At 41.2% G+C, this 15,000-nt stretch overlaps 1 protein-coding gene across 1 annotated transcript in view; it reads left to right on the top strand.

Moving 5' to 3' along the window:
* LOC127617585 (DNA nucleotidylexotransferase-like) overlaps window positions 1–15,000 on the top strand; it is a 144,573-nt gene that overhangs the window by 5,712 nt on the left and 123,861 nt on the right. The window contains exons 2-3 of the mRNA XM_052089569.1: window positions 3,561–3,735; window positions 13,940–14,056. Of these exons, the coding sequence (XP_051945529.1) occupies window positions 3,561–3,735; window positions 13,940–14,056 (292 nt within the window). The remainder of the gene's footprint in view (window positions 1–3,560; window positions 3,736–13,939; window positions 14,057–15,000) is intronic.

Below are 15,000 nucleotides of genomic sequence, written 5' to 3'. Positions count from 1 at the left end.
TCCCCTAAACCTAACCCTACCCCTAAACCTAACCCTCACAGAAAACATTCTGCATTTTTACATTTTCAAAAAACATAATTTAGTATGATTTATAAGCTGTTTTCCTCATGGGGACCGACAAAATGTCCCCACAAGGTCAAAACTTTCGGGTTTTACTATCCTTATGGGGACATTTGGTCCCCACAAAGTGATAAATACACGCTCACTCATCTACACACACACACACACACACACACACACACACATACACTCATCTACACACACACACACACACACACACACACATACACTCATCTACACACACACACACACACATATACACTCATCTACACACACACACACACACACACACACATACACTCATCTACACACACACACACACACATATACACTCATCTACACACACACACACACACACAAATAGGGCTGGATTGTTGTGGTGTGACAAAAAAAACAAAAAACACACTCGGGGTCAAATTTGAAAAGAAAGTTTTGGCTTTTCAGTGGGAGAAAAATGTTTATTCTAAGTTTTATGTTTGTACACAATCATCACTGTTCATTCCTGTTTATTGCTGTTTGTTTTATTGACATTTTTTATTAATTTATTCTATTGATTTATTGAATTGGGATATTTGAGTTATTTAAGTCTTCTCTTTGTAACACTATTAAGATATAATTATAATACATATTAGGGCTGCACCTAACGATCATTTTTTTATCGATTAATCTAACGATTATTTTTCTGATTAGGCCTAGTCGATTAATCGAACGGTTATTTTCCCAGTTAGCCGATTAATCGGACGTTTATTTTCCCGATTAGTCGATTTATCTATCGGTTAATTTCCCGATATGTTGATTAACCCACCTGTTATTTTTCCGATTAGTCGATTAATCTAGCGATTATTTTTCTGCTTGTCCAATTAATTGAACGGTTATTTTCCCAATTAGCCGATAGATCGAACGGTTATTTTCCCGCTTAGTTGCTTAATCTGCCGGTAATTTTCCCGGTTAGTCGATTAATCTAACGACTAATTTGCCGATTTTTCTAACGATTTTTTATGATTATTTCTTGATTAATATAACATAATTAACCACAAATAAATATAAAAAGCTTGTCTCATTAATATTTCAATATTTTATAAAATTATCTTCTCTTAAACACAAACAAATGTACAAGAAACAAAGTGTGCACTGCAGGATATCATTCTGCAACAGAATTAGCCCTGTTTTAACTGGTAATCTCCATTTTACAGTCCAACATTCATTTTATTTTGGAGAGATTTTATGTTGGACTGCTAAACTCGAGGTTGCACAATGTTTTGATATTCCTCCTGAAAGTGAATTTTACGTTTGTTTAATTTATTTTGTTGTTGGATTGCTAAATGTAGATTCCTTATGTAGAGTGATTTTTTGGAGTGGTGGTGGCGTAGTGGGCTAAAGCACATCACTGGTAATCAGAAGGTTGCTGGTTTGATCCCCACAGCCACCACCATTGTGTCCTTGAGCAAGGCACTTAACTCCAGGTTGCTCCGGGGGGATTGTCCCTGTAATAAGTGCACTGTAAGTCACTTTGGATAAAAGCGTCTGCCAAATGCATACACGTAAATGTACATTTTAAGTAAGAACTTGTTTAATTCGAGTAAAAGGAAAGTGCAATCTACATTAAGCAATCCAAAAACAAAATAAATGAAACAAATGTAAAAGTCACTTTCAGGAGGAGTATCAAAACATTGTGTAACCTCGAGTTTAGCAGTCCAACATAAAATCCTCTTACAGTAAAATTAGTGCAATTCGAGCAACACTTAACTCAACACTTAACTCAACACTTAACTCAACACTTAACTCAACACTTAACTCAAACTTGTGCATTCTTAATCAACACTCAGTAATACAAACAGACTATTTACCACATACGCACACAATCTCTCTCCCCCTCCTTCTTTCCCTCGCCTCCACCTCTCCACCTCCTCCTCATCTTACAGTAACGTAAATAGAATAAATAAAACTATTGCAATCTGAATTAAATCTCAGTGGGAATATAATTGAACCGATTTACAGACTGTAACAGTCACACGGTTTACACCATTTCCTCACTCATGCATGGCCGTTAATGTAAACGGAAAATATAAAACGGCCAAATAACCAAATTAGATGACGCATGGTGTAAAGTTCCGTTAGCAGCGGTGCAGAAATGACTTTTAACATGGGGGCGATGAGGAAACATTTAGAAAATCTATTTTAAGTGACTTCTACTAACAGAAACACGTGTTGTAATACTAATATATGTCATGCTTGGGTGGGGACAAAAAATAAACGGGACTTACGGTGCTGCCGTCTTGACAAGCGCCCCGGGATGCTTTCGCTTCATGCCGGTTGTACGGCTGTGATAAGACATTTCCAGTGTGCATATCTTACACAGCACCACATGGTTGGGGTCTCTGGCTAAAATACTCCCACGCTTTAGATGACCGTGGGCAAGTTTTTTTTATCTGCAGTTTTTTCTACGGGGAATCACGCTTAAACCGGGTGATGCCGTTTTAATTATTCCAATGCGACGCACCGACGCATGTTATGCAAATCGACGTATTTCTGTAATCGATGACTCGTCCCAGCCTTAATACACATACTGTGCATGCATACTTATATTTATATATTTCTATAGTATCACCAAAAAAAATACTTTATAATATAAATTAGCAATATATTTTCCTGACATATGTGTTTGGCCACTCTTTGCATATTTTAAAATCAAAATATATATGTATTGTCCACAATATATCCTGTATACATATTTAAAATAAATGTACATTTCAGCGAAGTTAATTTGCAAAGTTAGAATGATGTGATTTCAAAGTGGGTAATACATAAACATGTTCCCTAACAAGTGTCAACCATACAACTAATTTAAACGTCTGTTATTGTTCTGCTCATGGCTGTGTGGAGTGATGCGATGCAGTAGTTGCATTAATGCCAGTTTGTGCAGGTGGAGGGGCACCAGTGGGAGTTGTTTGGGTAGACTAGCATAACAGCAGCCAGCAGCTTGCCATGGCATAGCGTGCAGTACCCAGCTGAGGCATGGCACCCTTCCCAGAAATACAGCTTGAGTTTCAGCGACCTGAGGCTGCACACCGCTCGACGTGCTGTTGACTGCAACCAACCGCAGGAAACAGATTATGATGCGCTAAAAACTGACATTTTATAAGCCAGAGAGGATTTTATATCGGTAGGAGCCTGATAATACAATGTTTTTATAATAAATCCCCTGGTATTACTGAACAAAAACAGTCACACACCAAAAAACATGTCACAAAAACAAAGGACACGCGACTGTGGTTTAAAGGATTTATTCAGCAAAAAATGTAAGTTCTGTCATCATTTACTCATGCACTTGTTGTTCCAATCCTATATTCTATAGATCAATAGTAAAGTAGATGTGAAACTGGATTAAGGTGCTTTTCAAACAGGTATACACTGTATGTGACACAATCTGAAGCTGTATCCTGATTAAGTGCACTCGCCGTGTAATGGTGAGGAAATGTTCTCTTCTGTGGTGTTTTCAGCGTTCACGTGACTCACATCGTGTCGGAGGGGAACGCGCCGCAGGAACTCTGGAATTGGCTGGAGGAGCAGAACCTGAGAGAACCTCACGCCAAACACGTGCTGAACATCAGCTGGTTCACAGAGAGCATGAGCGCTGGACAACCCGTGCCAGTCGAAATGAGACACTACATACTAGTAAGTGGACTAAAGTGATTGTGAGAGTTCAACAGTACGTTGATTTAAAGGAATATTTTGTGTTCAATGCAAGTTAAGATCAATCGACAGCATCTGTGGTATAATGTTGTTTATACCACAAAAACTAATTTTGACTCGTCCCTCCCTTTTTTCGAAAAGAGCAAAATCGAGGTTCCAGCGAGGCACTTACTGCACAATGGAAGTCAATGGGGCCAATTTTTGGAGGGTTAAAGGGCTGAAATCGTCGTTTACTGAGATTACAAGGTTTTTTTTGGGTTGAAACGAACCAAAAGACAAACACACAAAGGTGTCGGACAGCTGTCCGTAAATCTCTCTCTCTGTCGCACTGCCATGTTCGGTCAGCCTTTATCCCTCTCGAGGGCTAATTAGCCCGATTAGGGGCCGGGTGTGTGGAATCACGACCCCGCCCTCCGCCCTGCCACATTCCTCCCTCGTTCTCTCAGACTGGGGAGCCCCCCGGCATGACGTATACCCCCCCCCCCTTCTTTCCCTGGGGAGGGGTGTGCCTTCTGCCCCGTCTGCCGGCAGGTCATCCCCATCTACCTGGATGAGGGAGGGGACAAGGGGTGATTGTGCCAAATTAACATAACATTTTAAAAAAGAGACGGAAAGGCCAACACGGAGCGGCAGTGGGAGAGAGAGAGAGAGAAAAAATATGTACTCGCCGGTTCTCCGATACGCTGTAGCTTGGTCATCGGGCACTCCTCCACCCGGAGGCAGTCCTCCGGCCCCTGGCGGACAGAACGCCCTGCCAAGTTTTTGTTGGATGGTAGGGGTCTCCCCCACCCCTGGCAGTGGTAACCGCTCCAGTGGTTGGTTGGTTGGGAGCCCCTCCTCCCCTCGCGGCAGGCGGCCGGGCTCCTTCGTCCTCCGGCAGATGGCCGCGGCTGCTCCTTTGGGGTGGATGGTAGCGACGAGGACTCTACTACGCCACATCCCTCCTCCTTCTCGGGTTTCGGTACAAGCTGTAAAGGGATTCATGGAAAGGACGAGGCGAGACCCGGCTTGATAATATAAATAATAGTTTAATATAAAACTGAACCAAAAAAGACAAACACACACATACAGGTGTCAGACAGCTGTCCGTAAATCTCTCTCTGTCGCACTGCCGTCTTCGGCCGGCCTTTATCCCTCTCGAAGGCTAATTAGCCTGATTAGGGGCCGGATGTGCGGATTCACAACCCTGCCCTCCGCCCTGTCACAACGGCATTACGTCGTCATGGGAGCGAAGTTGCAAAATTGGCCATAATTGTACACCGTAAAGTTTGGTAATTGATTTTATTGCACTAATATTATGTTAACCAACATATTGTTTGTCTCGTGACTATACTTTTGACGTATTTTGATGGTTACGGATCGGCTCCATTGACTTCCATTGTGTCTCACTGTAACCTCGATTTTTGCTTTTTTAAAGAAATTCATTTTGCACATTCACACATGCAATGTTCCCATGGTTATATTTTGCAGTGAGACTAACAGGTGTTTTAGGAGAGTACGGTGGTAGTCTTTGTGCTATTTAGTGTTTTGGGTGATAAAATAAAATAAAATGTGACTTTTACCCCTTTTACCCTTTAAAACAAATTGTCTGCTACCTCAAAACAATACAACAAAAATACGAATGATATTTGGCATAAATAAGAAGACTACCTTTATTACTATAAATAATTATAAGAGTTTTTGCATTGTGACATTTTCAGGACATTTGAGCACATTTTACTCCCGAATTCTCATTAGCATAAAACGCCCGGTGGTTTTAATTTGACTGTTCTCATTGTTTCAAATGATGAGCTCAATACAACAGTCACTGTTTACTGTATAACGTAAATAAGACGCTGTTGTACAATGATTTTTTTTAATTAAAATCAGCGAGAATGAAAGGCGGTACAACAAAGGACAAAAGGAGGACAACTATTATGTAGATATACTTAATTAAAAAAATCTTTATTTATTTATATTTTTTTTGCATAGAAGCTAATGAGATATTAAGGGTAAATTGTGGATAACTGTCATTGAAAATAATATTAAAATGTAAAAATTCTTAATTTAGGCTTCATTTTCAACCTGACTATATTAGATTACAGCAACACAATTCATTTTAATGTTCCGTTCAGGCATAAACAACTCTTTAAAGTAACAACAGCGCATTTTCACATTTTACAGTGTGCTAAAATGACTCACTACTGTTTATGCATATATTCTTTTTGATGTATTAATGCAGCATTTTTCCACCCAAATAGCATTTTCACCCTTCCGCGTGGCACCTGCATTGAGTTCTAAGAGGTTGAAGGCAGCTAAATTATATATTTTAGAAAGCATCTTCACAGTCTTTTTGGGAAGTAATATGAAAGGTTATTGCATTTCACGTGTTGCTTGGCAGCCTCAGTGATGGCAAATAGACCCATCAGAGCGACGACAGGCCTCGAAGCGCATCGCTAACCGACGGTGAAGACTGATGCTCCTCTGGACAACGCTGCGGGCACTCCAACAGCATATGTGCCCCAAATAAAGAAATATGCTACCTGTTTCAGAAGCCCCATTAATCTTTTGTCTCTTTCTCAATGGGGATAGAGACGAGCAGAAGTTGTCCGTCTTGCGTCACTGCCAGCCGTGCACGAAAAGCTGCACGTCTCATAGGACTTATGACTATGAACTTGAGCGCGTCTTTTAGCCACATTTATAGCCGCAGACCAGAAAGTGGGTTGTTTAAATCGTGGTGAACATTGGTTGAGGCGTTTGGCATTGACTGGCATACATTAAGGTGCCGTTCAGTGCCTAGATGGATACAAATGTGAGGTCATTATGCAGAGTAAATTGATGTGCTACAGTAAAGGGATAGTTCACCCAAAGAAATTAACATTCCGCCATTATTAACTCATCCGTATGTCGTTCCAAAACCATATAGGCTATTGATATTTTTTCTGTGGAACACAAACAATGAGTCTGTCAAACTCCAAAAGCGACATGGCAAGTTTGTAAAATGAAGGGTTGGGGTAGGCGATATACTGGTAAAATCGATATACTGTAACGACACACAGGAATTCTGAGTTAGCGTAGCCTTTCTGTCAGTTCGAACCAGTCTGGCCATTCTCTGTTGACCTCTCTCATCAACAAGACGTTTCCGTCCACAGAACTGGCGCTCACTGGATGTTTTTTGTTTTTGGCACCATTCAGAGTAAATTATAGGGACTGTTGTGTGTGAAAATCCCAGAAATTCACAAACTAGTCTGGCAACAACAATCATGACATGGTCCAAATCACTAAGATCAACATTTTTCCCCATTCTGATGGTTGATGTGAACATTATCTGAAGCTCCTGACCCGTATCTGCATGATTTTATGTACCGCACTGCTGCCACATGATTGGCTGATTAGATAATCGCATGAATAATTAGATCTACAGGTGTTCCTAATAAAGTGCTCAGTTAGTTCCATAATACAAGTGTAATAACTTGACACAGCATCCTAAAAATGTGGCGTTTATGACGCTGAATACCAGTGAGACACTCCAAATGCATCCGTCTGAGGCGCACACATGTACACAGTGGGACAATTATAATAAAAACAGTGCAGAAGGAGCAAACTGTGATGAACTCAATGCAAAACAGATTGCTGTCTACTGTAGGCTTGTTCAATGATATGAGAATAAAACAAACAACATATTGAGTTCTTAAGCCACTTTTTGCATTGTCTAATCAATGCTTCATTCTTCTGCCACAATGATGCAATTTATTTCAAACTGAATTTCAATCCACATTACATATCTCTCATTTATTATATTTATGCAGCCCCAATTCCTAAAAAGTTGGGACAGTATGAAATATGCTAATAAAAACAGAAATTAGTGATTTGTATATTATATTCACTCTTTGCTATAGTGAAATCTCTACAACTACACATTATATGATGCTTATAACCGTGAATAAAATTTTGATTTTATTTTATGTACAGTCATTTCAAATGAGATAATTGCCACACGCTCCACAGTTTACCCCTGTGAAACATCACCATTTCTTCTAATAACACTTATTAAGCATTTGGGCACTGAAGACACACGTTTGTTAAGTGTATCCAATATGCAGGTCTTCAGCTGCACATATGTATGGGGTCTTCATTGCCGTATGATGCTTCATAATGCACCACACATTCTCAACTGGAAATGGTCGGGACTGCAGGCCAGTCTAGCACCTGCACTCTCCGCTTATTCAGCCAGTATGTAGTTTGAAGTTGTCCTGCTGGAAAATGCAGGGGCATCCCTGGAAAAGTCGGTACTGGATGGCAGTATATGCTGCTCAAAAATGTTTACATATCTGTCTGCATTAATGGTGCCCTCACAGATGTGCGAGTGACCCATGCCATGGGCGCTGACACACCCCTGGCCCATACAGACACTGGCTTTTGGACCTGATGCTGATAATTGCTTGGATGGTCCATTTCCTCTTTGTCCCGGAGAACACGACAGCTGCGTTTTTGAAATGTGGACTCATCAGACTTAAAAACACAGTTCCACTGTTCTACTTTCAATCTCAGATGAGAGCGAGCCCAGAGAAGTCGGCGGCGCTTCTGGACAGTGATGATGTACGGCTTCTCCTTTACAGAGTAAAGTCTTAACTTGCATCTGTGGATGCAGCGGTGAGTGGTGTTGACTAACAAAGGTTTACTAAAGTAATCCCAAGCCCATGTTCATGATATCCATTACAGATGAATGATGCTTTTATAGACCGTGACGTCTGAGGGATCAGAGATCACACGCATTCAGGAGTAGTTTTCGTCTTGCCCTTTACGCTCTGAGATTTGACCAGATTCCTTGAATCTTTTAACTATATTGTGCACTGTAGAGGGTGAAATGCCCAAATCCTTCCAATTGGTCTTTGGGGAACATTGTTCTGAAAGTGCTGGATTATTTGCTGAAGCATCTGTTGGTAAGTTGACAAGTCTGGAATGATTCTTGCTCTTGAAGGAGTCGGCTGTTTTTGGAGGCTCCTTATATACTATGACACGATTGCCTGTTTAACATCTCCCGTTTCACATCGCCTTGTTATTTCAACTCATCAAATTGTTATTAGTCTTAAACTGCCCTTGTCTCAACATTTTTGGAGCGTGTTGCAATAATCTGATTTAAAATTACTGTACATTAAAAAAAATAAAACAATGAAATTCACAAGGTAAAACATCATATAATAAGTAGTTGTGGTGCTTTCAATATAGCAAAAGTAGAATATAATTTACAAATCACTCATTTTTGTTTTTATTAGCATTTTTTATACCGTCCCAACTTTTTCAGAATTGGGGTTGCATAAATATTTTAATTATTATGCATTTTTTATATGAATTCTCTTTATTTAGTGGCCTTTCTCAGCAAATAATTATGTCTGTGATTAATTGCGATTAATTCGGTTAATTAATCGCCATGTCATGTAATTAATCTGATTACATTTTTTTTAATATTATGGTTATTATTTTCCCATTTTATCCCAATTTGGAATACCCAATTCCCACTACTTAGTAGGTCCTTATGGTGGCGCGGTTACTCGCCTCAATCCAGGTGGCGGAGGACGAGTCTCAGTTGCCTCTGCTTCTGAGACCGTCAATCCGCGCATCTGATCACGTGACTCGTTGTGCATGACACCGCAGAGACTCACAGCATGTGGAGGCTCATGCTACTCTCCACGATCCACACACAACTCACCACACGCCCCATTGAGAGCGAGAACCACTAATCACCACCACGAGGAGGTTACCCCATGTGACTCTACCCTCCCTAGCAACCGGGCCAATTTGGATGCTTAGGAGACCTGGCTGGAGTCACTCAGCACACCCTGGATTCGAACTTGTGACTCCAAGGGTGATAGTCAGCATCAATACTCGCTGAGATACCCAGGCCGCCCTGATTCAAATTTTTAAGGAATTGACAGCCCTAATATATTGATTATCGACAATACATTTCAAGAATATAGCAAATAATAAATAAACGAAATAAATTTGCACTTATATCAGGGAAGATGTAGCACACAAGTCGTGTGCACTACTTTTATGATGCTTTTTTGTCCTTTTTGGAGCTTGGCAGTTAAAAATGTATTACACGTTCCATGTATGGAAAACAGTAGCTTGGACATTTGTCCTAAATATCTACTTTTGTGTTTCACAGAACATCATACAGGTTTAGAACAACATGACAGTGAGTAAATGATGACAACATTTTTATGTTCGATTGAACTATTCCTTTGATAATGATACACAGTGTGTGTGTTTGTGGTGTATGTGTGGCTATGGGTGACTTTAGTAAAAGTTGGCTTTATTAGGAGTCTAAAAAATGGCTCACTTCGGTTTCCTCAACGGCTTTCTCTTCTCAGCTCTCATGAAAAGATGCTGCAGCTATTCCACCCACTGCCTTGTAATGATTGCAAAAACGCAAATAAATGCGCCTCTCACTGCTGTCTAGACGGACGGGATGAGGAGGTAAGCGTACAGAGAATGCAAGAAGGAATGAAATGAGCACGTCTGCTGCAGCATTAGTCATGCTCTTGAAGAGGATGTCAAGACCCAATCAGGTGGGATGTGAACCCAAACCCCGCCAATGTTTAGGGTGTGATCTCATTAACCCGAGCGGACTCCGCTCACCTGTTCAAGTGTTGGTCATTAACCCCAGCAGACGCTTCCTGCATCTGTGTTCAGTTTATTCTTCGTTTTTGTCAGTATATTTTAAATCAGTGTATTTAGTCTTGTTTATGCCCTTGAAACAAAATAAGTGCATCGGAGAAGCAACTTTTCCATAATGTATGAAGACCTCTGTTCAGAGAAAGTATCTTTAATATATGTAGATATAGCTAATATGTTTTGAGCAATATTTCCACTTAAATCACTTAACAGCATAGCAACAACCTGACAACCACCTAGAACACCCTGTCAAGTGCAAAGCAATGTGCAAAAACACAGAAAACAACTTAGCAACAGCATAGTGACAGCCTGGCAACCACATACTGTAGCAATGCGCTAAAACACACACAGCAGATCACCTTGACAACTGCATAGCATGCCCTAGCAACCATCCAGAAAACCCTAGTTACTCATACTGTAGCATAAATATGCTACAAATCAAATATAACACTTTAGCAACCACAAGAAAACTAATTTTGCTTAGGCAAAGACCTTTCACATCTTCATAAAATATAAAAAGAAATATTGTTGGACATTCTCATGAGTGCTGGTAATCATTCATACATCATTCATATTTTGTTTAGATGTAAAATGTAAACGCATGCGATTGACGTTTATATGAACACGTGTCCTGAAAAGGCGGGAGACTGAAAGGCGGGAGACTGATCGCACATCATTTCATTATTTCACAGCTTTCATAATGTTTTAGCCTAAAATTATACATTTAATTAGTCGAAAAACACATGAACTCACATGAGCAGTTTCTTGTCATCCCTAGTGCAGACAGACGACGGACTTGTGATTCTGATTCAGATTCGTGATTCTCAAAACGAATCACTCAGACCGTTTTTTGAATCGTTTTCTTCAGTTCAAAGGAATCAAATTTAAAAGATTCGACTCAAATGATTCTTTCAACGAATCACACGTCACTATCTCCGATCTGCACGCAATTTTGCATATACTGCTGTTATTTATTTTTTTATTTTTTTAGGTGTTCAGTCGCAAAAGTAACGAAAGCGTCTGGAGAAATTTATCAGAGTAAAAGTATCAATTTTAAGTAAAAATAAAATTGCAAAGAAATATTTATACTCAATAAAGTACAAATATTTAAAAACTGTACTTAAGTACAGTAACAAAGTATTTGTACTTCGTTACTATACACCTCTGCCGATTCCCAAACAAATGACTGCTGAGCTGGTTCATTTTAGTGAATAAACAAATATAATGTGATCAGTGTGAAAACATGGAAACAGGATTATTGAGCTATAAAATAAACGTGGATATAGCTCAGGTCGACACATTCGAGATTACTAAGGACTTCTCCATTTGCTCTGCATGTTGTCTCCTGGCTGTCTAAGAGAAACATCCATCCATCCATCCATCTTCAACCGCTTATCCGAAGTCAGGTCGCGGGGGCAGCTGCTCCAGCAGGGGGCCCCAAACTTCCCGATCCCGAGCCACATTAACCAGCTCTGACTGGGGGACCCTGAGGCGTTCCCAGGCCAGTGTGGAGATGTAATCTCTCCACCTAATCCTGGGTCTTCCCCGAGGCCTCCTCCCAGCTGGACGTGCATGAAACACCTCCCTAGGGAGGTACCCAGGGGGCATCCTTACCAGATGCCCAAACCACCTCAACTGACTCCTCTCGACGCAAAGGAGCAGCGGCTCTACTCCGAGCTCCTCACGGATGACTGAGCTCCTCACCCTATCTCTAAGGGAGAAGCCCGCCACCCTTCTGAGGAAGCCCATTTCGGACACTTGTACTCGCGACCTAGTTCTTTCGGTCATGACCCAGCCTTCATGACCATAGGTGAGGGTAGGGACAAAAATTGACCGGTAGATCGAGAGCTTTACCTTCTGGCTCAGCTCTCTTTTTGAGACAACGGTGCGATAGAGCGAATGCAATACCGCCCCCGCTGCCCCGCTTCTCTGGCCAACCTCCCGCTCCATTGTCCCCTCACTCGTGAACAAGACCCCGAGGTACTTGAACTCCTTCACTTGGGGCAATACCTCCTTCCCTACCCGGAGTACGCACTCCATCGAATTGAGAAAAAAGATATCATCTGCATCTCTTTGTATTCTCCCGTTGGACTCCCCAATGGAAATGAATGGCTTTGTTTGTCATTTGCTGCAAACAGTAAAATGGTGACTGAAGCCAGCCAGGCCAGCGATATCTGGTGTAATGGAGAAGAGATTACATTCGAAGGCGCCTTTAACCATTGTAACATAATGGGGGAAAAGTACAGAGATTTGTTTGTAATTTGCCCCAGAGCAGAGCTAATAAAGGCATTATATTCTGACTTATTTTACGCTGTTGAAGGAGGCGACACCTCTGACAGTGATTAAATGGCAGTGATTTTTCTCTCTTCTAAATGCATGATGCATTCGCTCAAGGCGAGAGAAGATACCAGGCCTATTTTCATTCAAATGTGCGACATCTCTTAAACTGGCTCCCGGAAAGAACAGCATGCTAGCGTTTACTCTCTTTGCATCGCTGAGTCGGACATTATCACAATGTGCAAGGTGATTGCGCAGGTAATTTTCATGGGATCAGACTTCCGTCGCATCTAGCATTTATTCCCGGGAGTGCTGACATTACAGCTGTAATCCTTTTGAAACATCATGAATTGGGAGGGGTTGAATAGTTGACTGTCACAATGAAAAGGTAATTTATAAGGGCTCAACTGGACATACTGTATTCTTTATGGCAGTAATTGGAAATTGTAAAGCTGAAATTGATTTTGATGCCGCGGTCTTTGGATGAGGGCAGCTACCTTGATGTTCTTGTGAATTTGAGATGATTTAAATGTTTCAGCTGTTATTTGTAAATAAAATAAATAAATAATGTAAATTAAATAAATAAAACAAACAAACCAAGAAAAAAAAATCTCACTTTTTAAATAACAATAATAATAATAAAAAAAAAATAAAATAAAATAAAAATAAATAAATAAATAAATACAAAGAATATATATTCATACTATTAGGCTAGAAAAGCCCTGGATCACTAACCCTATGATCGATAGTAATATTGATGCTTTCCTTAGCAAATACCACTAATAAATAGATTTAAAATATTTGTATTGATATTTGCACATTTAGAGAGTTTATAAGCTGGTTTGCTCAGATTGTGTAATATTCGTATCGTTTGAATTACTCTTGATTGATTTACGAGTCTCTCTCTCTCTCTCACTCGCTCTCGCTCACTCTCTCTCTCACTCTCTCTCTCTCTGCTCTCGCTCTCTCTCTCTCTCTCTACTCTCTCTCTCTCTCTCACTCTCTCTCACTCTCCCTCTCTCTCTCTCACTCTCTCTCCTCTCTCTCTCTCTCTCTCTCTGCAATCTCTCTCTCTCTCTCAATCTCTCTCTCTCTCTCTCTCTCACTCGCTCTCGCTCTCTCTCTCTCTCTCTCTCTCTCTCACTCTCTCTCACTCTCCCTCTCTCTCTCTCTCACTCTCTCCTCTCACTCTCTCTCTCTCTCTCTCTCACTCTCTCTCTCTCTCTCTCACTCGCTCTCTCTCAATGAACAGAATCCTGCTTTAGAACAAAGGTCGTGTCCATGTCCATCAGCCAAACCGATGTCTACTGTGTCCCCGTACGCTTGCCAGAGACGCACAACATTAGAGAACCATAACAAAATCTTTACAGTGAGTACAAACACACAACACTACTCAATGACTGTGATTTAAAAAGGGAATTTTATTTAAAAACCTGACGTCACAATGTTCACAATGTTATTTTCATCGCATTGTTTCATAACAACATTATGAGGTTGGCTATGTGGTGTTGTCTTGCTGATGATTCTGTCTGACCGGGATTGGGGGGGAGGGGGTTTGTCCACTGAGGTGGAATGCTGTGTCCTCCCAGACACGGGTGGACCACTGCTATGGACCATACGTGACAAGGACAGGTTAAGCCGTTGCACACTGTCTCCAGGACGCAAATGGGGTGGCAAAGTTCATTTTTAGAATGGGAGCTACCACCCCGTTCGACCCTTCTGGCCTTGGGCTATTTTCACACATACCGTAATTAAATAAAATAAAAGGGGGTCACAGATGCATACTATGGTCAAAGTTGGCATGCTTTTTGGCACGGTTGTTTGGAACCGCCGTGCGCGTGTCACCGCGCTCTCCGGTGATGTCATGGCCTTGCCAACCTGACAGGTTGGGTTTTGTCTGACGAGGGCCATGACATCACTGTCCCCTGTTTATCTTGTGTTTCGTGTTCGTGCTTATCACAGTGCGCGAGTTGCCGCCGTGCACCCTCCGGTGATGTCACGGTCCTGGCACCTTGCCAGGTTGTGTGGTTCGCCTGATGAGGACCGTGGCATCATCGTTCCCTGCCTGTTTTTGTCAAAGCACGTTTAAGTTTTGCCCTTATGTGTTTCAGGTGCCACTGGCATTCTGAATCAGCATTTCCATGGGAACCCTGATTGTTTCCATGGGAACACTGATCATTACAGCCTTCAGCAGCGAGCGACACCAGCCCCTTGTTTGTTCCCCACCTATTTAAATCCCCTCGTGTGTCATATCCGATGTCAGATCATTGTTGTGTTGGTTACTGTCAAGCGTGAAGGTATTGTTTACTGTCT

This window comes from Xyrauchen texanus, chromosome 24 (assembly GCF_025860055.1).
Source record: "Xyrauchen texanus isolate HMW12.3.18 chromosome 24, RBS_HiC_50CHRs, whole genome shotgun sequence".
NCBI classification, from domain to species: Eukaryota; Metazoa; Chordata; class Actinopteri; order Cypriniformes; family Catostomidae; genus Xyrauchen; species Xyrauchen texanus.
The sequence above is the reverse complement of the archived record's forward strand: the minus strand, read 5'-3'. Positions and strand labels throughout refer to the sequence as shown.